The 24060-nt window shown below is 33.4% G+C and overlaps 1 protein-coding gene across 7 annotated transcripts in view; it reads right to left on the bottom strand.

Annotated features, from left to right (window-relative positions):
* The window catches only part of LOC141448065 (MIF4G domain-containing protein B), a 44933-nt gene that overhangs the window by 6969 nt on the left and 13904 nt on the right, over window positions 1–24060 (bottom strand). For 6 of the 7 annotated variants that reach the window (XM_074116116.1, XM_074116119.1, XM_074116118.1 and 3 more), the window contains 2 exons: window positions 20629–20730; window positions 13616–13703 (listed from right to left, as the gene is read on the bottom strand). In XM_074116116.1, the coding sequence (XP_073972217.1) occupies window positions 13616–13703; window positions 20629–20727 (187 nt within the window). In that variant the 5' untranslated portion in view covers window positions 20728–20730. Of the gene's footprint in view, window positions 1–2966; window positions 3072–13615; window positions 13704–20628; window positions 20731–24060 lie in introns of those variants that run through there. The other variant, XM_074116120.1, reaches the window with a different exon arrangement.

Here is a 24060-nt window from a genome sequence, read left to right as displayed (position 1 = left end):
CAAATGTAAGAGGATGACTCTCAAGTGAATCATACATATTTTCACAGGTAGCTTGGGTTTGAAGTAAATGTTCAAGTTAGAGCTTTGAGAATCGCAATAAGATTTGTATAATAATAGTACAAGTATACAAATTATTATTATTATTTTTTTTAAGGCATTAATTTTAAGGTAATTAGCGCCCGAAGGCGACTTAGTAGTCTGCTGAGCTATAGAAAATGTTCTCTCGCTAGAAACAATAATGCCTCAAAATATAGAGGCTCCTAGGAACAGATAATTTAAGAGCAGCGAATTGAACTCAAACTCAACCCTACGGTGAAGTTATTTTGGTTTTACACTTTGTTTATGTAAAATAGTTTTTTTTTCAAAATTGGTCGGTGTGTGAACGTGTGAGCAGTATAACACAAAAAAATGTAAAATCCCAATAAGTTCTTATTAGATAATCTTAAGTTTTTGTCGACATTGGAGGTCCAGAAAAACCATTTTTTCGGAATCCATTTTTTTTTTTTTGTATTATCTTGAAAATAGCTTTTACGACTTTCTTAAAACTTCATGAGCTTGCAATAAACTTATCTCTTCCAAGAAATTCTCAGGAGAGTCTGGTCTCTTTAATCTAAACATCTGGGAGGAGTTGCAATGGCTCCCATGGAATGAATAGAGCTCCATGTTCTCCCAACATAACCTGTACAAATGAGTCTCCATCACCTAGGTGTGCTAGGGTTCAACTGAGACTACTGGGGGGTTACAATAGATCTATTTTTTTTAACTGCAGAATATTCCGTTAAAAAAAAGAAGTAAATTATTGTTTCTAAATATTGATCACATCTACACATTTAAAAATTCTACCACCGGAAACTAAAACCAGTGATACTGTAATATAATATATATTTTGCGGTTCTCGCCTTATCTATTGTAACGCTCTGTTGGCTATTACAGTGCCCAACAAATATTCTAAATATTACTAAAGAAACGGCGACTACGTCACGTGCATTGCAGAAAATTTATTTTATCTTGGATAAATAGTTCAAAAAATTATTTAGATGACCCTAAGGCAGATATTTCGGCATACAAACCCAATACCTAAAACCGATAAGATAGTAAATTTTTTATTTACCTCAGCTTAATTTTTCAATCCAAAAATTTAAAGTTAAAAATAAAAAATATATATATATATTAAGGTGAACAAAAATCAATTCAGTAGATGTGCACTTCTAGTAGAAGGCCAAAAAGGAAAACCCTTTAGAGGTTTTTTGAAGACTTAGTTTCTGAGATATGCTCAAGCACAGAGCATGCGCCTAAAAATAATCTTCCGCTAGCAATAAAATCATACATGCCGTATGTTGAGCGCATGTTCCTTTATTAAAGTTACAATGAGCCACAATAGATCCATATGGGTGGCGGTGGCATAGTTCTCAAAGTCGCCCTACAAGAATCTAAAGTTACAATAGAAATGTTTAGGACTTTTTTTTAAAGCCAATTTTAAGATAGGAGACTATTGAAGTCCCTGCTTTAAACCATCTTTTCTAATAAATTAATAAAAATTAAGTATAATTAAAACTGCATCTTAAGTTTTTTTACGGATGGATGGATAAATAATATAGCATGAAGAATTACTGTTGCAAAATAGTGCAACCACTATTATTCAAGATTCATAATTAAGACAACTTTCATAATATGGATTCTGAATAAAAAAAAAATTAACTAGATGTTGTTTTTATTTTAATAATAATTAAACTGTTAACGAAGAAGATAATAGATGGGACGGGACCTACGCCCCACGCCACCGCAGCCACAAAAGACTTATTGTGCCAGCCCCTTCTTCGAAGAAACGAAGAAACTCAAATAGTTTGAAAAAAAAACAACATTAAAGAAGTTAATTATAAAAACATGCTTTTTGTAAATTTCAAAAAGAAATTATTAAAACGTGCATTAGACTAATAAAAATTACTCTCATCTGATTTTGTGGTATCCATTGACAAAACTAAAATTATTTTAACTTAATTTGAATCTAATTAAAACAGAAACTACTCGAATTTAAATCACAAATAGTCTTGACCGCTGGCAGACAGGATTACGAATAGAGAATTCAGTTTTCTCAGACCTCACTTTCAAGTGAAATTAGCGCCAAAAATCAAACATAATAACCTATGAAAAAAAGAAATATTTGAACAAATAAAAAAAATTACAAATTTACTATCATCTCCAAGTTAAATAATAATAATAAATTTCGCTTTTAAAATGTATTTTTTTTTTTTTAACTTTTCTGTACTAAAATTATTTTCATTCTTAAAATAATCTTTTATCGACAAAGACAACCAGTAAAAAAAGGTTACTAAATTACTCAGCATAATAAAACCGCTAGACGAACTGTTCACAATTTTTGTCTTAAATTTAAGACTAGAAGAAAGTCAAATGATTACGTTCTTCTAATAAGTAGATCAAAATAGTGCCTACATTTTTCCCCTTCATTCAAAAAGAAGACACAATGTACACCATTATCTCGGAACATACAAGAAAAGTACCAAATTTTAGCGTTTCGCGATCTACTAAAATATGCACGAATAAGGAAGCTGTTTTTTTAAATATCGGTAAGACTAATTAAAGAATAAATATTTTGTTAAATGTTTCCCACAAACTATGTTACATCATCGTTGAAAATCAAAATCTTTGGACGACTCGGGAGATGAGTCGCTCCTTCGGTAGATATCTTAAGTTTCAACACCGCTCGCAAACATTTAAACCACCCATTAAATATTTTTATCGTCAATGAAATGCTACAGATATATTTATGAAAATAGACAGAACGCAACAAAAGTGTTATTTTCAAAGATGTTGTGAACAGAATTTAATTATCACTAGATTGTTTGTGCTTAAAACAGAATAAAAAAGATTTAATAATCAGATCCACAAATGAAAATTTCTCTTATTTGTAACCTTAATTTAAATAAAGAAAAATGAAAAAAAAATACCTTGAAATAGTGCCATCACCACCTATTTTTTTAAATAATAAGAAAAGAAAAATTAAAAATAGAGAACTACCTCTTGCACGGAACAGCGAACATCACAAACTAACTACTGACAGTTTCTTATCATATAGCCTGAACTTGCAGGTTTTGCTATTCTCCCCACTCTTAGGCAAGGCGCGTATTGAGATGTGTATATTATAGCGTGATCTGGTATGAGAGCAACGACGCGAACTAGCCCCATGTGCCGCGTGACCACGCGAACTTAGGAGACACAGTTTTAACACTCTAACAAGCTTCACTTTGTGGTGTTAATTTTAATTAAATTAATGCTTATAAGTTCAATAATACAACTACAAATAAAATACGGTATTTTTTTTTATAGACAAGTAAAAATGTAGTATTACAGAGAAGGAAGCTTTACATGGACACCCGGGAGACACTAAACAGAATAACATGGGTGAGTTATGCAGAGATTGATCTACGGAAGGCAGGAGTCAGAAGATGGCAACTAAAGCCGATGATAGGAAAGTATTGCAGCCTCTCTTGAATGAGGTCCAGGCGCTACTAACTGGACTGTATCACCACAATAATAATAACAATAATGATAATACAAGGAAGGGATTAGCTATGCGGTTAGCTTACTAAACTCCCACATGGAGGTCCCGGGTTTCGATTTTCTCTTCCTAGGAGCTTCTTACAGACAACACTGTCCAGTGATGGACAGTGTTTTCTGTAACAAGAGAACACTGTCCGGAGGCCGGCAGTGCACTGAAAAAAGCTCCGGGCACCAATAACCTTAGATGTTGACGCGCCTTAAATAAAAAAAAAATAAAAAATAAATAATAATAATAGGAGGCAATATACCTGCCTACTAGGGTAATTTATAATTGTTTTCTAATAGATTCATAGATAAGTATCACAGGTCTAGTGAAATTAGATTTGTATCAATCGGGAAAGAGAGAAATTTCGTGTGAGTTGACAATAGATTTTTCTATCATCTTCCCACGGGGGATTTGGGAAAAATGTATAGCAATTTACATATGCTTTCTCAAATGATTTCTGTTTCTTCCAAAAAGTTTCTAACGCTAAAATACCAGCTGATACAAAATCTTCAGTAATTTAATTCAATATTAAGACAATATTTATTTTAGAAACCGGAATTAAAAAAGAAAACAAGAAATTGTGAATATTTTATTAAAAAAAAAATCTTAAATTTGTTTGATGTTGAGGTGAGAGCATGATTGATAATGTACACGACCTTTCTGTAGTAGCAGAGAATCAGGCTTCAGCTGACAGCGCACATTCACCTTTCTCTATACTCCAAACACATCCTTCACTCACCCAGCTGGCAATCATTAACTTTTATTGTCACTCAACTAAGCAACGACAATGCAGGATTTCTGGGAGAGTAACATTTTTTTTAAAAACGTTTTCGTAAGATAATTTTTTAAAATGAATTATTCTCTTTTTTTTGTACTACTTTCAAAAGTCAATTTGAATAAGTGAAATTTCTTTACTTGTTTAATTTATGTGTTGCCCAAAATTAGATACTTAAACTGGTATCTTAGGTGTGGTCATATCGTTCAAGTAAGTACACCTCACTAATGTTTGCAATACCAAAGTTATACATATATCACAAATTTGAAGTTTCTAAAGCCTTTTCGGTTTATTCCTGAATAGTTCGTTTTTTAAAATGAGAGGATTTAAAAAAAAATAAAATAATATAATGATTTGAGCTCATTGGTAGTGCTGGAATGGTACTGATATAATTATTCCCAAGAAACGGTACTGTAGCAAACTAATTCGTATACTACCAGCCACAATTCATACCAAGAAGAAAAACAAAAACGTTACGATCACCAAGAACCTTTCACCATCCAAAGATAAAACTCTGACGGCTAACTTGTGACTCTTTCGTATGCTTTTGATGAATGAGAACCAAGTTCCTTTCAAAAAAAACATAAAGGACCTGAATTGTAATAAGTACGCAAGCAGTCCAAATCATTTTTTTTTTTTTCTAAACCACGATTTTCCCGCTTTTACAGACCAATAAGGGTGCCTTTTTCCATGGGTTCTATTTTGACCATTAACATGTTATCCGCATTAAAATACCGTGGGCAGAAAATAAACATGGAGTTAAACACAAAAGATGCAGAATTTGGTATTTCTGAACATATGTATGATTTAATATTAACCTTCCTTGATGTAATTTGTCCGTTTTTGTATACAAAGATCTTGAAAATATGATTCTATCGCAACATTTCCTTGCAGCAAAAGGAGTGAAAGTTGGAAATTGAAAATGTCCGTGGTAATACTCACTCTTTCTAACCTGCGAAACAGTTTCAGTGGAATACATAATTCACAGTCTATTTAGCTCAATTAAAAAAAGAAAAAATTAATCAAATTAGTGAAACGAAATAATTAAATATGAATATTAACCTTTGAAAACGGTTTCCTCAAGCCGAATTGATTTACAAACATATTGAAGTTAACTAATAAAAAGGTAACTGAACAAAATTCTGGCCACTGAAGATGAGGCTAGGAGAATACAAAACAATCCGCTGCGAGGAATCAATCGTGACACCCTTAAAAGAAATAGTAGGTTCTAGTTCAGCACTGCACTTAGAGCCCTTCTCAACGCTCTGCCGGCCTGTGGCAATGGATATCCATCTCCGGACATATGACAGTGAGACATCTAGGATGAGAATGTTTAATGGTAGCTCGCAAGTATTCAGATTTTCTCAGGAGCTTCCTTTAGTACAACATAACCAACCAATATAAAACAAAAAAAGAAAAAAAGTTATTTAGCACAGGTAAAACATTGTATGGGGAAGTTTGACTAATTTTTGTCCTAAATTACCATCGCTCAGTAACATCTAATATTCTAAATGGAATGCAGGATGAACTCTGCAGATGGGTGCAGTAATAGCATCAATAAATCGGTTTAACTCGTCAGATAAATATTTCTGATTCATATCGAAACGCCGAGATCCATTATTGGGACGATTTTCATCCCATTTAAGTGTGAAGATTACGATATTTATTTCGTAATGATCTCGCAACATTTGGACACCTTATTCTCCCAAATTTGATGAGTTTGGTACTGTGTCAATAAATGAGCCAACACAACCTATTCACTTCATTACACTACATGATATAAGGTCAATTATGGTACACGATCCAGTAACTGAGCACACACAGTACGGTTCTAATGCCTCAAAAGGAGCTTATTACTGAATTTGGATCGTACAATTGTGTTCATATATCCATAAAAGCACGTATTAATGATAAACTTTTGAAGAGCCTAAAACCCAAATTAAAAAATAAATATACAATGTGTGCTTACTCAGGTGCTAAATTTAGATGCGTAAGGATACTAACGTTTTATTCGGTATGTGCTTACTTTTTCTGATATTTGTCTCCTCATGAACTTATTTATCTCTTTTGAATTCACTGCAGTCGAAAGAAGTGACTGTTATTAATCTAAGTCAGATGTTGAAATTAATCTTGCTATTTTAGTGCACATATTCAAGTGGCTGAATCGTTTACTTCAAGTCATGCTTAAGGTTAACTCATTGTATTCACATTTCTCCCCCAAGAGCCGATCCTGAACATACTGAATCTGCAATATACATGAATTTAGTTCCAATAGAATAATTTTCAGAAATTAAAGGTTGAAAAAGAATAATCTGTACGGAAAATGATAAAAATTATTTACGATGAAATATTAAAATGAATTACAACTCATAAATTATTGTTTGAGAGAGAGTATCTTGAAAGTTATGAATATTTAAATCCGTTCGCCCCGAAAAAAACTATCTCTAATATGAGAGTATGATGTAGAAGAAATTATAATAAAAGCGAGCTGCAGTACTAACTGAGAGAATTAAATGAGGTAGCCATTTTATGTTGGTTAGTTAAAGAATTAATTGACTAGTGACAGGCCATAGGCAATTAGTGAGGCATCTTGAATGTAGAGAGAATTTAACCTCGATATTACCTACTATTGTACAGTACAATAGATGCCTCACTTTATTATTTACAATCATCGCACAAACTAAGGGCATTTTTTTTTTTTTTTTTGATAAATATAGGTATATATTTTATTAATTTCAAGTTAGACAGATGGCTAGTCTCTCGGCATGGCCAAGTTTTCGTTTTTATTACCGTGGCTATGGTGGCGTCACGAAAAGATAACTGGGATTAGTTTTTAGAGTAAGATCTCTAGTATGGAATGCCTGCTATCTCAGGACATTTGGGATCTTATGGACAGTCGTTTATGTCAAGCCCTAGAAGTTTCCATAATTCTTATCCCGGCAATTGTTCCTCAGGACGTTCCACCTCCATTAGCAGCTTTTGAGCTCGGCAAATGGATCCATTATTAGGCCAGCATGTGATATACAAGTCTATTCAAGTAGCCACTACTGTTCAAGGCAAATGATATTTTCTTCAGAAATCAAGCGCGCTGAAAACAGAAGCAGATTATTATTATTATAATTTACTCAATCGGGAGTTACGTCCTTCTAGATGGTCCCTGTACTGACTGCTTCTGGAGGAGTTTATACGGTCTGTTAGAGCCTTTTCAGACTACGTTATGATGATACATACTTTGCGATATACCTTTGGCATTTGGAGACTGTTCGCGAGTAATTGAGATGAGGCCCATGAAACCAGATAATGTAAAACCAATCCTATATTAATTAATATTACCACAGATTTCAGAATTAAAAAAAATAATACATTTAATATCATTATATTATTAATAAGTGAGAGTACTTTTTATACTTGAATAGTAGGTTACATATGCATAATTTATGCTAAAATCATCTTCCGAACAAGTCATCAACAGCATAAGTAATATTTTTATAATTTTAATTCCGCAATAAATGTTTTTAATTTAATAAATAAAACATTATTAAAAAAAAAAAAGAATTTAAATGTTTGAATTATGCACAAATTTGAACCGTTCTGTCACAAAACTTTGTATGATAGTGTTGACGGTGTAGATATGCTAATTAACGTTGCAAATAGAAATGTAGCTAGCAATAATAAATCATAAGTGATTGTGACTCAAAATTCAGCTATTTTCTTGGGCTGAAGCAGAGTTCAGCAACCATGTAACGAAAAATATGGATTTTCAAGTAAACATGAAGAAGTAGACCTAACTCCATCTTTTCTTTTCTACTAATTTAATAAGAGATTTGCACCCGTAAGCCATACAAAACATTTACGGTGGTATGGAGAAAATGGAATCGCTTTGAGAACTGTCAGAAAGATGTTCCAATTTCCTCTGAATCAAACTACTTCTCGGAGTTGGCAGCTCTATAGAAATTAGCACTTACATAAAAGGTTAAGGAACAATATTTCTTAACATATTACCACCATAAATCTCGAACTATTACAAAAGTAATAAAGTAAAAGGGTGAATTGAAAGTTAAAAAATGTTCACGTAAAACATTGTATGAAATTACAGCCTACTTGATGATTACTTATGTAGAACATAGTCAAAGTATCTACAATTAACGGTAATATTATTGAATAAGATTTGGTTTCTCAAGCTAAGAGGAGAACTTCTCTACTTAAATTATGGGCCTTGGATATACAGAGACTCTGACTTGGAAAAGTGTTCTCTGTGTAACTGTGGTACGCGAGTGGAAATGTATCACTTTCTTGGAGAGTGTCCTCTGTTAAGAGAATTCCGCCTTCTTTATTTCCGTAAAAGTACACTCTCCAGATCGGATATTATTTCTTCTTTGACTGGCCAGAGTCAGAATCCTCGCCCAATTATCCGATGCGCTCGCCATGCATGGAAGGCGAGGTACTCTTGGATTTCCGATATGTAATTCAGTTCATTTTGTTTTTTCCCTCTCTTTTTTGTGTTTAATTGAATTTGATTTAATAAAATTGTACTTTATATCTCAGTGGAATGGAAATAAGTTAATAATTTACTTTATTTTATTTTAATTTACTTTAATTATTTTAATGAATATTTCGTATTTTTTAATTTATATGTAAGCAGTGCTCTCAAACAGACGGCTTTGCCATTGTTCTATTTATTTTTTAAATCTACTTTGGCTAAGTACGAGGTGTGTTCAAAAAGTAACGGGAATTTTTAAATTTCGCGGGTTTGGAGAGTCTGATTGTAAATTTTTTTTTTTATTATGTTGGTACACATGCCCCTGAAGTACGATAAAATTTTCAGTAATATTCATTGTTTACTTCTTAAGTGGCAGCCGTTAAGGTTAGACGTGTTTTTCGAGCTTGGCGATTTTTGTTTGTTAAAAAAAATGGATCAAAGAATTTGTATTAAATTTTGCGTAAAAAATGAAATAAAGTGTGTGAAATGTTAATAAAGGCATATGGTGAGTCTGCTATGAGTAAAACAAGGATTTACGAGTGGTATAAGCGTTTCCAAGATGGCCGCGAAAACGTTGAAGATGACGAACGACCTGGACGTCCAAGCACATCAACAACCGAAGAAAACGTGAAAAAAGTGAAAGAAATGGTTATGAACGATCGCCGAATCACAATCAGAGAAGTCGCTGATGATGTTGCCATATCAATTGGCTCATGCCATGAAATTTTTTCGGATGTTTTGGGTATGAAACGTGTGGCAGCAAAATTTGTTCCAAAATTGTTGAATTTCGAACAAAAACAGCGGAGAATGGAAGTTGCTCAAGAGTCACTCAATGAAGTCGACAACGATGCGGATCTACTGAAACGTGTTATAACAGGTGACGAAACATGGGTTTACGGATATGATGTCGAAACTAAGGCTCAATCGTCCCAGTGGAGGCATTCTGGATCGCCAAGACCGAAAAAGGCTCGACAAGTGCGGTCGAATGTGAAGGTTATGCTCACTGTGTTCTTCGATTTTAATGGCATAGTGCATCATGAATTCTTGCCACAAGGTCAAACAATCAATAAGGAGTACTACCTACAAGTTCAACGCTGTTTGCGTGAAGCAATCCGAAAAAAACGCCCGGATTTGTGGCAAAACAATTCATGGATTTTGCACCACGATAATGCACCTGCTCACACTTCATTGCTTGTTCGTGAATTTTTGGCCAAAAACAAAACTTTAACGATGCCCCAGCCTCCATATTCGCCAGACATGGCTCCATGTGACTTTTTTCTATTTCCAAACATAAAGAGAACATTAAAAGGCCGTCGTTTTACAAGCATAGATGACATTAAAAGCGAATCGCTGAAAGAGCTGAAAGCTATCACAAAGATCGAGTTTCAGAAGTGTTTCGAGGATTGGAAAAAGCGCTGGCACAAGTGTATTGTATGCGAAGGGGACTACTTTGAAGGCGACAATATTAATGTAGATGAATAAATAAATATTTTTTTCAAAAAACGAAAATTCCCGTTACTTTTTGAACACACCTCGTATATATATGATTTCTCAATAAAATAATAATAATAATTGAATAAAGAGGGAAGGGATTAGCTATGAGGTTAGCACACTGGACTCCCACGCGGAGGTCCCGGGTTCGAATCCAGCAGCTGACCCTTAGATTTTCTCTTCCTAGGAGCTTCTTACAGCTCACTGTCCGGCGATGGACAGTCTGTAACGAGAGAACACTGTCCGGAGGCCGGCAGTGCACTGGAAAAAGCTCCGCTAATGACCTCAGCTGTTGATGCGCAAAAAAAAAAAAAATAATTGAATAAGATGTGTTAAGGAAGTAATAAATAAGTAAAAACAAAAATCTATCATAAAATCAAAACAAAAAATCTTTCAATAATTTAAGAGAATGTTACAAAGCTTACTAAAAAATTGTAAATCACTCACTAAACTTTCTCTTTAAATCATTATTTAGGATAATTGTAAATTCTTTAAAAATTGGAATCTTATTGGATCGCTTATCACCGATCAACATGATGGATCAATACATCATATCATTAAAGAAGAAAGCTAATTTTCAGCCTCTCAAAAATGATAATTAAAACCGTTAGATTAGCAACCAATTTTAGAAAATAAAATTTTAAAATAAATTTTGAAAATAACATTAATCGTGAGATTAATTATTGAGAGAATCGCAAAAAAAAAAAATTTAATTAATTTATAAATCATTGAAAATAAAATTTTAAACTTCAAGGCGAGCGGGATAATCGCTTGCTAAGTGAAAAGTTTGCCTTATGAATAAGCTAAGCCCTAAGAATTAATAGTATCTATCTCTACAGAGACTTTTTAGTGTAAATGCATTGTTGGTGTGTTAGTGTTACTTAGGGGATGTCTGCCAGGAGCCAAAATTCTTAAACTAGTGCTTTTTTGAATCTAGAAAAAAGTTAGCTGAACTGTGAAGGTACCAGAAAGGTATTGAGTACTTCCCTCTTACCACAACAATGTACGGTGTAAATAGATCCAATTATAGTACCAAGTATGAGGTGATTAGTTCGCTCCGTTGACCGCCATTACATACATTGTTGCTTTTTTTTTTTATTACTTGTTATGTGAAGATAAGAATGATACAGTATCTAGCTATAACCTCACCCACTAGTACAATAGTTGATTTAATACCCATTGTCTAGTCATACCTATTTATACAAGGTCGCCAATAATATTGAGATGAATAAAATTTTAATATAAAAACATACAGTTTAATTGTTTTGAATTAAAAAAAAAAAAAAAATAAGCCAATTTTCTCTAAATTAAAAGCCATAAATAAAATTTTCCTATCCTCGAATTGTTAATAAACTTTTAAATAGAACTATAACAACGGATTGGGAAACATTCATCACAATTAATATTTTCGAACTTATGTACTATAACACTACATAATATGAATATATTGGTTTCGTGACCGTAAATTGTTAAACTTAGAATGGAAGATTTGCGAGGAATCGGTCAAATAAAACAACTCGTCTTTTTGCCAACGTTTCGACAAATATATTGAAAAAAAAAAACAGTTTTTGTAACTCAACCAACCCGCATAGCCACGCCCTGAAGAGGACAATATATTTGTGTCGAAACGTTGGCAAAAAGGGCAGAGTTGTTTTATTTGGCCGATTCCTCGCAAATCTTCCAACCTAAGACTACAAAATATACTATATACGAGGGTCGTTTGAAAAGTCCGTGCAAAAATAAAAACTACTTAATTTTTTGGGGTAAACCTTTTTTATTTTTCAACATAGTCTCCTTTTAGGCTTATACACTTCGTCCAACGCTGCTCTATTTTGTTGATCCCTTCCGAATAATAAGATTTGCCCAAGTCTGAAAAATAGCCATTCGTTTCTGCAATCACCTCCTCGTTTGAATAAAATCTTTTTTCCCGCCAGCCATTTCTTCATATTGGGGAACAAATAGTAGTCCGAGGGAGCCAAGTCTGGAGAATAGGGGGGGGATGTGAAACGAGTTGGAACCCTATTTCCATTAATTTTGCGACCACAACTGCTGAGGTGTGAGCTGGTGCGTTGTCGTGATGGAAAAGGACTTTTTTTGTGGGCCAATTGCTTTTTTGCCTTTCATAAAGTAGTGTTTAATCAACACACGAAATTCTTTTTCGTCCATTTTTTGAAAATCACTCGACTTGCTCGATTCAAACACAAAGAAATAGACCGATCTGGCTGAAACTTGGTGTGTGTTCTTCCAAGAGATGCTACTAACTACGCGCCAGTAGTGCTATCTCTCTGACTTTGCACGGACTTTTCAAACGACCCTCGCACTATGTAACTCGCCTAACGGATAAAAATTAAGACTTTTTCCAGATCGTATTATAATTGAAAGTTTTAGATGCAAACCTGAACTTTATTCGTCAGGGAACATAAAGTTCCTCATGAATTTCTATGAGATAAAAATAATTTCTAGACAAATTTTGGAGAGTGAGTCCCTTTTCCCAAAGACAAAATAATATAATCAGTTATAGTAATCATGAAAAACCTAGCCACAACTCTCAAAGTATGTACTTCAAATATCTTAAAACAGAAATCTACTATTTATCTTTCACGTTCAGAAAAAAAAACACGCGAAGGAAGTTAGAAGTTGCGAGAGCCTGGGGGACAGACTGCCTCAATTGTAAAAAAAAAAAAATCTTAGCGAAAAAAGAGAGCAACAACCTGCTGTATAAACTTGAATAAAAACTGGTTTTCTAGGGTAAAAGTCTGGTTGATCCTTTCACTTTTCAGCAAAAAGAAAGAATGAAATAAAAAAAAAGAAAAGAAAGAAGACGGAAAAAAAATAGTTCAAGGTCAGCGGTCTTCAATGATAGTAAGACCAATGACCAATAAAAAATAATTCGAAAAAAAAAATAAATACAAAAATTAAAATAAAATTAGTATACAATTTTAATGGATTCATAAATTATTTTAATTGACCACTGAGAGACTAAAGTGATCTTAAATAATCTTTTTTATAAAAAAACATGAAGTATGCTCACAAAAAAAATGAAAATAAGAAACGTTATATTAAAAACCGCATAGTTTTTCAATCAATCTTTTTAAATTAATCAATTATATAGCAGAGTTAAATCATCTACATATGAACTGATTTAAAATTGAAATTCACTCTTAATTAATGCATATTTTGTGAAAACATACTTTAAAAACTAAAACTAATAAACACAAGGAAACATTGCCAAGTATTAATTTGTGTTCACACTAAACAAGTAACAATTAAAACTATTGTTAAATAAAAGAATGATTATCCTTACTTGGTGGTCGATATATTTCCATGGTAGGAAATTTCGCCCTGGTAGCTGTAGAAGTCATCTGCTGGTACCGCTTGCCAAGCGGCCTCACCTGAACATATAGAGGAACGATCGCTTACTAAAGTGTGGCAATGTTACAACAACAAGCGGCAGAGTCAGGCCCCGCCGCCAATATAATTTCAACATACCCCCCACAGTTTAGCCAACTTTTATTTCACATCCAGGTGTACTGGACTGCCCTTAGGTTTTTTTTTCTCTCTCTCTCACTCTCTCTCTCTCTTCCTAGGGGCCTTTACAGTTCACTTGTACGGTGATGGACAGTGTTGTCTGTAGCGAGAGAACACTGTCCGAAGGCCGGCAGTACAAATGTAAAGGCTCTGGGCGGCAGTGAACCTTAGATGATGGTGGCACAAACGTAAAAATAAGTAACAAATTTAATCTGCTAAAATGATGTTTTTTCCCCTTTTTTTGGCATTCGCTTACGCCATACAGCCAGCATACTCTAGGTGCTTATCACTAGAATATCACTCACTCTCCATTCTTACTTATAAATACATTCGCTTCACACATTCATTCCTCTACTATATACAACCATTTACATACAAACTTACAACTAATGGATGGATCAGTACTCTATATTCCTGCCATCCTTATAGCTTAACCGAAATTAAAATCACGTAATCCTTCTCTAATTTTCTTCCATTCATTCTAGTGGGCTATAACTTTTAAATACACTCTTATTTCTTAGCTAGCTCTGCTACAGATTTAAGCACATAGATGTTGCTGGAGAATATTATGTCTTCGTAGCGAAATGGTGCATCTAAATACCTGTATAAGTCGTCAAATATTCGTTTCCTTTCTACTACATAACGTGGATATATCATTATTATATGTCCTCATCGCAATCTACGCAAAGTGGAGAGGACCTTTTGTTGATCCTGACGATCAACACACCGCGTGGTTCGCTCTCAGCCTGCTTATTGTCATAACAATGATATGTTATATTCATTTTTATTCTTTGTAAGAGACTTGGTCATTATGATTAATTTTTATGCGCTGCTCACAGTGCCTTTAGATTGTATTTTAGTAAAGATATCTAATTTTATTTTAAGTTTAATCAAGATTTTGATTTAATCGAAAAGAGAAGCATCACATTAACGTACGCGTGAATTACCACAGATTAACTTTCCATACATTACCACACACTCTTTTAATCTAATCCAGATACACTTTACAGAAGACTGCGTCGTTATTCACATAGAACCCACAATAGATGTCTTTTAATGTAGCCACGCCTTTAGCACATGAAACAAAACAAAAGATGAAAACACCATTGATAGCCAACAGAATCAATTACATATTCAGTTGTTTGTTCTCTTGTCGGAAGTCAAAATGGCAAAAACTTGTTAGATACATAATTTAACAAAGCTATCATAATGCTAAATAATATTCATTTTTTTCTGTATTCGAGATATTTCAACAGAATGGTTATTATCATTTGTTTTTAAGAAGATAAAATGCCCTAAGCTTCCTGAAGCTCCTTTAGCAATCCCAAAAACAACTCTTATATAGGTATCTAGAACAAAAGTCCAGACTTTAACAACCTAAGAATCGCAACGGGCCGAAAAAATAAAGGTAATAATCTTCAGGGAGACATCCTAAATTCTTCCATGTTGCCTCTTCACTTCATAATCTTGTCTTGATTGAATTTTTTTTTTTCCACATCACAAATTCTACGAAAAGAGGTCTACTAAGCATCTTGATTATTTACATTTAGTTCCTATGAAGCTCATAATGTGCTGGGCGAAAATTTTAATCTGAACAGAAAGCTAAAGTATTTTTAAAATGTATTTTAATGAAACGATTAGGTAATTAATCTTTAAAACCTGTAAATATAGGATTTTAAAAACCACACATTTTAATATGATTAAAGAATTTATCAAATTGCTAACATCTAATATGAACAAAGCGTTAATTTCCCCAGTTTTCGCACGCTTGCTAACAATATAATCAGATAATGTTTGAAAACGTGTAATAACATGCCATTTCAGTTTGCAGCCAATTATTAACATTTTTATCTTACTAAAATATTTCATTCATAAATAAACATGACCTAAATAAAAGAAAATGCAAATAAGTAAAAAAAAAAGTAAGTAAAAGCGTGAAAAAGGAATTTTTTAAAAATGTTCTTGTGTTCAACTTCGTAAAATATTTATGAAATTTTCTTGGTTTAGTCAGATTTGCGAATTAATTGGTACTTTTATTATTTATTAACAAATCTGGATAAAGAAAATTAACATAATTTTACTGTCTTAAAGTTTTTTTTTTCTTATATATGGGAAAGAGTAGTCATATTCCCGTGACACGTTGCATAGCTTATGGCCAACGAATGAGTTCAGACGTAAAAACAAGTTTTGCAATTTGCAAATTAAAAGCTTCTTTTTTTTTTTTGTTTAAATCCTAGGCCAGCCTTTTTTGGTAAGAATCAATCCCACCTGGTCTTGCAGTCTAATACAATACAGATCTTTTGAGCCAGTCAACAGCGCCGACGTTATTCAAAATTGTGGAAGTTGTAAGAGGTTGTCTTGTCATGCGCTCACCTAGTTTACACAGAGCGCAGCAATGCAGGGGGCTGACTTTTCCACCGATTTTTCATAAGTGCATCATTTGGTAATAATGCTTAACCTAATGATGGCAATCAAATCAATCCGCTATCTTCTTCCTCAGATGGGTCTTCCATGTCTTCAGCCTTCGTCTGTGGTTTTCTTTACTTCAATGCCTTCATCACTCTTCCCTTTATTTTACCTTGAAGTTAGGTCAGGCCGCTCTAAGTGCTCGCTTTCTTCACCAGTCTATGAACAATCTCGGCCCCTTCAACATTACATTTGCTGGGTACTTACTGATAGTTAACTGTTTACCATCTATCAATTAACAAGCTCACCCCTTTTCTTACCCCGTTAACTCGTGAACTGAGACTAGGGGAGTCAGAACCACGGCCAATATGTCCCTCAGGGAGTCTATCTGGAGTACTATTTGGGCTTATAATAGCAGTGGGGCTCCATTTTCAGTAGAGAAAGTCAAAAATGGAATTTTAATCAAAAAAGTGAGATTTGTTTTTTTTTATTCACCCTATAATTAATCCCAATTTAAAATGAATAAAAAAAGAGTTAACTCGAAGGAATTATCTAATTAGAATGATTAATAAATAAAGAAAGAGAAAGCACTGGTACAATTAATTTTGTTTTTATGTAAAAAAAAAAGTAAAGAAAGCAATAATCGATAGATCAGACTCGAATTAAAATTAAGTAATAATTTTTAATTATACTTAATGCAAAATTGAATTAACGTTTCCTACTATTAATGCCACAAAAAACAATCTTCTCATAATGTTATATAACTGCAACTTAGGGGTATTCAGAATGAATGTAGAAAGCAATCTGAACAGCTTTCTCAAAATAGTCTTCAGAGTTAATAGATTCCCAAGTAACATCTCTTTACATTTAGAGAGAGACAGAAAGAACCTTGTTTATGCCTTTAAAGGAGAAAGGATCATCTCATACTAATCTCACGTTGAAAAGGGAGAACAATAGATTGCATACCGTAATCTCACGGCCCAAGATATGTAATGTTACTATGATTAAATAGATCGTTTATTTATTTATTTCATTTCCTTTGTGAAAGTTAATTATAAAATATCGATAATTATTATATTTAAAAAAAAATTATTTATTTTGTTTAAAACAAAAAAATGAATGCTATTTATGAAAGGTTGTTAACATTAAATTATATCTTTGATTTGTACTTTCTCTAAGATGGAAGAGAGAGGAAGTAATAACAGAGATCTGATGAGATTTTGATGTTGTTCTAGAAAGATGTCAAATAGGCGATAATTCTTTTAATACGAGGGTCGTTTGAAAAGTCCGTGCAAAGTCAGAGAGATAGCACCACTGGCGCGTATCGAGGTTATGTTTAGTTAGTAGCATCTCTTGGAAGAACACACACCAAGTTTCAGCCAGATCGGTCTATTTCTTTGTGTTTGGCATTCGTTTGAATCGAGGAAGTCGAGTGATTTTCAAAAATTGGACGAAAAAGAATTTCGTGTGTTGATTAAACACTACTTTATGAAAGGCAAAACGCCTCAGGAGACTAAAGAGAAGCTTGATAAACATTATGGTGACTCTGCACCTTCGATTAGAACAGTTTATAAGTGGTTTCAAAATTTTCGGAGTGGCCATATGGGCACAAGTGACGCTGAACGTTCTGGACGCCCTGTTGAGGTTACTACTCCAGAAATCATTGATAAAATCCATGATATGGTGATGATATGGAGAGTGAAGGTGCGTGAAATTGCTAGTGCTGTGGGCATCTCGAATGAACGGGTACATAATATTTTGCATCAACATTTGGACATGACAAAGCTATCCGCAAGATGGGTGCCGCGATTGCTCACGCTTGACCAAAAACGAAATCGTGTGAAGTGTTGCAAGGACGGTTTGCAGCTGTTCCAGAAGAATCCGCAGTACTTTAAGCGTCGTTTCGTCACTGTGGATGAAACATGGATACATCACTACACTCCTGAGACTAAAGAACAATCTAAACAATGGGTTACTAAGGGAGAATCTGCACCAAAAAAGGCGAATACCGTTCCTTCGGCCGGAAAGATTATGGCGACTGTCTTTTGGGATTCGCAAGGAATAATCCTCATCGACTATCTGGAAAAGGGTAAAACTATTACAGGTGCATATTATTCATCGTTATTGGACCGTTTGAAAACCGAGCTGCAAGAAAAACGCCCACGATTGGCCCACAAAAAAGTTCTTTTCCATCACGACAACGCACCAGCTCACACCTCAGCAGTTGTGGTCGCAAAATTAATGGAAATAGGGTTCCAACTCGTTTCACATCCCCCCTATTCTCCAGACTTGGCTCGGACTACTATTTGTTCCCCAATATGAAGAAATGGCTGGCGGGAAAAAGATTTTATTCAAACGAGGAGGTGATTGCAGAAACGAATGGCTATTTTTCAGACTTGGACAAATCCTATTATTCGGAAGGGATCAACAAACTAGAGCAGCGTTGGACGAAGTGTATAAGCCTAAAAGGAGACTATGTTGAAAAATAAAAAAGGTTTACCCCAAAAAATTAAGTAGTTTTTATTTTTGCACGGACTTCTCAAACGACCCTCGTATTTTGTACTAGCAAAAAAGATCAGTCACACAGTTGCTTCTAAATAAGCATCGATTCAATTAATTTTTCTACAATTGAAATTAAACTGCTAAAAAATCGAAATAGAAGGCACTCTAGTACACAGTAACACGAAGATCTGCTCAAAATCCTGGACTAGAAGACAGGAGCACTGAGAGTGGTCCAGCTTATTTAAATATTTGTTACGACATGACCGGAGCTTGGGTTTTTAAGTATATCTTGAATATTAAATTTTTTCCCTTGAGGATTTGTGTATGATTTTTTTTTTTATCCTAACAAGACGTAACTACGTAACTCAGTAATTTTCAAAAGTAATTCAAATAATGATAGTAATAAAATCAATGTAGTCGGTATAAATTCTTGGCTTTCATGCGGAACGAATGATTAACAAAACATTTTGTGGTTTTCAATTTATAGTTTAAACCGCATTAGTGAAATATATCTTTCTTCTCCAGCCAATAATCTTTTATTACAAAAATTTTTGTTATTGTATAAAAATACGAAAATTTAACATCATTTTAAATTTGGGTACTTGAAATTTCCCCCGGAAATACGTTATTTTGTGGCCCTCGTAATATATTATTATTGTTGTTTTTGGTTCGGTTTTAAAGGAATTTAGTGTCTGTATTAAACAATACATTAAGTACCATCACAGCTTCTGAAAATAATGATTCTATTAAAACTTGGTCAAAATAATTGGTCTAATGATTTATTTCAATCGTATAAATCTGGATATTAAGCTTACGATTTAAATTGTGCAAGTTTTAGTGTTCCTTAAAACTTTAAACTTTATATAATCCGCCTTCCTGATTTTATAACTAATTTGCTACGGTTTTTATTCAACAATGAGAATAAAAGCTCCAAACGTACAACCCAAATAATCGCACAACTAATCTACAGGTTCTATATGCAATTTGAGATAGCTCTTCAGGGAATTGTTGAGGCTTACTAAACATTTAGCAACAATTTCAAGTTTGCAAAGAATATTCTATTGGTAATTCAATTACATCTGTTGGAAAATATTGATTTTTTCTAAGCAGACTTTTACATTTTACAAAACAAACCTAATAAGAAAAATATAACTATATTTTTAAAGGTCCTTGTAGAAAATAAGATAGCAATCAGATTTAAAATTACTCTACTTTTAATTAAGATAATGCACTAAAACTTTCTTACGACATTTTAATAGCACACTTTGATAAGAATTGGTTAATTAGAAAATAGTGTTGTAAAGCTACTAAAATAACTGCAGGTTTATTGCTTATTTTCATTGGTACTTAATTTGAAATCAAGTAATTGGGGTAATGGAATTGGCTAAGTTCTGTGTTTCTTAGGGAGTGTTGTCCCAGAAATTTACTTTAGAACAAGGACAGCGGAGCTTTCTGTTTGGAAGACTAGTATTGAACTATATGACAGATGTTCTAGAGTAGTGTAACTGGTTTAAAGTCGTTGTAAGAACTGTTACCTACTTTGCCATCATCGGCAAGTGCCTGGATACGATAAGAGGAAACAGATGCCAAAGTGAAATAGTAAAAAGTTGAAGTATTTTTTCTGGCCAGGGCTTTCTATCCAATTCCAAATTTGTTGAGGGCAAATTCGGAAGCACTTACTTTAACAAATGCTAAAAATTGCCCAGAAATAAATGAACTACACAAACATTCAACGATTAGAGTTTTACTTAATCGACTTTTTAACCCGTTTGGAAAGATCATACTAGTGCTTTCAAGTGTCTGTCTAATTTAACAATATCTCCAACAATAGTAATTAAATACAAAATAATAATAATATCTATTAAAAGTTACAATCCTCACCTGTTGATAATGCTGATTATGATGCTGTGGACGTACAATCCTGCTGGACACTGGAAACTCCACTTGCGTGTAACTTCGCCTAAGTTCCCGGCCATCCATCGTCTGTTCCACAGATAAAGTAATTATTAATTACGGTTAACGTTAAAACAGAAACTAAAATAAAACGTCAAAAAGATATTAACACCATTGCCTTACATTTTGTGCGTACATGAATCCGAGAGAAAAATTGTATGTTTTTTGTTTATAAAAATTTAGTTTTAATGTATTTAACACGAGGTAAAATTGTATATTTAATAAAATAAATACCGATATAGTATATCTTACAACACTTGGAACAAAATGTGCTTTCCGTTAAAAGAATAAGAAATAACTAAAAAACGTGAAGAGCTCCCAGATTATCCAAGCAACAACTATACTATGAATCTGAAAATAATTCCAAAGATGTTACTGACGGTGAAGCATCTGAGAGAGTAGTGAAGCCGAACGTTGCTGAATTGGAAGCCAGCTTACCAGAAAATAAGGAGTTTTCTGATAATCCTACAAAATCTCAAAAATACAAAGTAAAAAATTAAGTAAATTTTTAGAATATTTATGAAAAGTAGAACAAGATATAAGACAAAAAGCTAAAAGATGAAATCCGAAAGAAGGCTAACAAAATTGACTAAGTAAATGTTAAAAAGAAACCACACGAAAATATTCAAAATAAAAACAATTACAATAAAATTTATAACTAATGAATGGAAAAAATACAAACATAATAAAGATGCGAATACTGAAAAACGATGAAAAATGAAGAATAAAAAAAAGAGGTAAAATATGGCACTAATGAAGAATTTGAACATATTGAAAGTGTAGAATGTAATCTTTCTATGCAGAAGTACCTATGGAAGATGAATGTAGCAAAGATGCAAAAGCGAAGATGTCTCAGCGTTCAAACCTATTGGAGATTGCGAATGAACTTAAACTTTAGCATGGAAAAAAAAAAAAGTGGGGTTTAACAATACTCGTCATATCCTCAAACGTAAATTTATTATCGGCAGAACCCTTAATTTTATTTACACAATACATCGGAGACTAAAATTATATGCACTGTACTAATTATAAAGAGTCAGCTGTAATGTTTTTACTAAAAGTTTGTACCTTTAATAATGAATAATTTCACTTAAAAACTTAAACACAGTTATTTGTATTATTTACATAATGAGTTATAATTTGAAAAAAATACAAAGTAAACAACTCAGAACCGAAACAAATATCACAAAAATGAATATTGGGTTTGCTTAGAGTAATCCAATGACTTGGGATCAAAGTGACCGCTAATGAAACTTAAGATAAACTAAATAAAACTAAGGCCGTGAGAGTACTTTCATTCTGTAAGGCGTATTTACTGTCTATTATTATAAACAGTTAATTTGTAGCCATTAATTATGTTAACTGCACTAGGATGAACAGTTTTAGATGAAAATATAGTTAAATGTATCCTGCCAATTTCTAATAAAATTCCAATTTTAAGACCTGGAGTTTCCACCTGAAATGGCACCATGTAGGCTCCTCCTCCGCTGAGGCAACCCGACAAATTTGTGCTGTGTTCGAGAAGGACGTTTTTGCTTCATAATCTATAAAGTGGATTGAACGGTTTTTAAGGGAAATTTAAAAAGCAATGACTCTCTAAGCTCTGGTATTCCATGGCATTTTGATAAGGATTAATTTTATCCTCTCATGAGTTGATCCAATTGAGAAAAAATACTAGCAAGGCAAGGGAAAGGTTTAGAAATTAACATGTAATGCAATACCATCTGCATAGTACTGCAATATCTGGTTTAATACTAGCTCATTACCTGGAGCACTCAAAGCTGAACACTCTCACTCGTACTTTCTCAGCTGATGGAACGGCTATACAATTTCCAGTTCAGAAGAATATGGTCAAGTCCAAACAAGAAGTTAACGCCGCCTACAGGACACAAGATAAGCTGTGCATCTCGAGGTACACCGTGAGCCATAGCAAGCACTATTAATCGGAATATGCTGTAATACTATTAGACTATCAACGCTGCACTGTACTGCGAGAAACTCCATCGTGTTTAGAAGTATCTCAACACTTCCTTATCGACGTATGAGGGTCCAATTGAGGTCGTACGACAACGCACGTTCAATAGCACGAACATGGACATAATTAGCAAGTTCGGAAAGGCGATTCTTCCTTATCTGGCCTATTTCCCATGCTCAGCCCTTTATACCTTCAGCAAAGGAATTTTTTCTCCTTTTTGCTTCCTTTAATTATGTGAATGAACTCCAGGGAAAAGGAACACTTTTATTCTATTACCAGTATTCGTTAGGGGATAATAAAAATAATAAACTATCAATTTTCTCATATAATGGCACTATTTCAAATTATAAAAAAATTTTTTTAGCTTGCAAGAATTCTGAGCACATGGCAGGATAACCTCAGTATTATATGTGTATTATAAATCATTGTATACAATATCTTATATAAACAATCACACTACTTCAATTACGACACAAAATGTCAATAACCGATAATGTTCTGTAGGTTACCCTAATCAAAAAGCTTTTCGAGCCAACCATGGCAGGTTATACTGATCTGTTACAATACTCATCACTTGGCAGCGCCACCTTCAAATACGAAAAATGTAAATTTTAAATAATTGAAGGTAACTCTAATCTCTATAGTCGCATCTTCAATAAAAGGATTATGAACGTAACTATCGGAAGCAAATGTAAATCTAAACCAAATATAGTTTACAATATCACTTACAAATATTTTTTAAACACACAAAACAAAATAAAGGGAGTGGCAAACCCACTAGACCTTGAAGATGTTTTGAAACTCCCTAATGTATCAAAGGTCTGTGCATAAATGAAGACATTTGTAAATGTGTGAGTGATTATGTCTGGGATAAGCTTAAGTTTGCCTGAGGGCTATCTAATCCAAAAATATATGCATTCATCAACTACCTCTGCACGCTCTACGTTTATTGAAGGGTATGTAGGGTATCAATTTAAATATCGTTGTGCTGTGAGGCTCAAGATAACCTAGCCTAATGCTTACCTAGCTGAGCAAGATACCTGTGTGGTAGCCCAATAGTCAATAGGTACGTACCATCCCAGCTCAAGTGGCCCTTGCATAAGAAAAGAAACCGTGTAGTTGGCGCTAATGACCATAAACGTCGATATGCCAAAAAAAAAAAAAAAAAAAAAAAAACATAAAAAGAAAGTCTGTCTAGTTTAAACCTTCGTCACTTTTTAAAAAGAAAGCCGAAAAAAAATCTATCAGGTTTATCGTCTAAAAGTTGTATTTTTTCAAGACACATTGCAAAAAATTTGCAACTTGGCAGAAAATTGGATAGATAATAAATCTAAACAAAAAATATAAATAATTGATAAAACTAATTTTAGGATAATAATAATAAA

Source organism: Rhodnius prolixus, unplaced genomic scaffold (genome assembly GCF_049639745.1).
Source record: "Rhodnius prolixus isolate KJV_2025 unplaced genomic scaffold, Rpr scaffold_13, whole genome shotgun sequence".
Taxonomy (NCBI): domain Eukaryota; kingdom Metazoa; phylum Arthropoda; class Insecta; order Hemiptera; family Reduviidae; genus Rhodnius; species Rhodnius prolixus.
The sequence above is the reverse complement of the archived record's forward strand: the minus strand, read 5'-3'. Positions and strand labels throughout refer to the sequence as shown.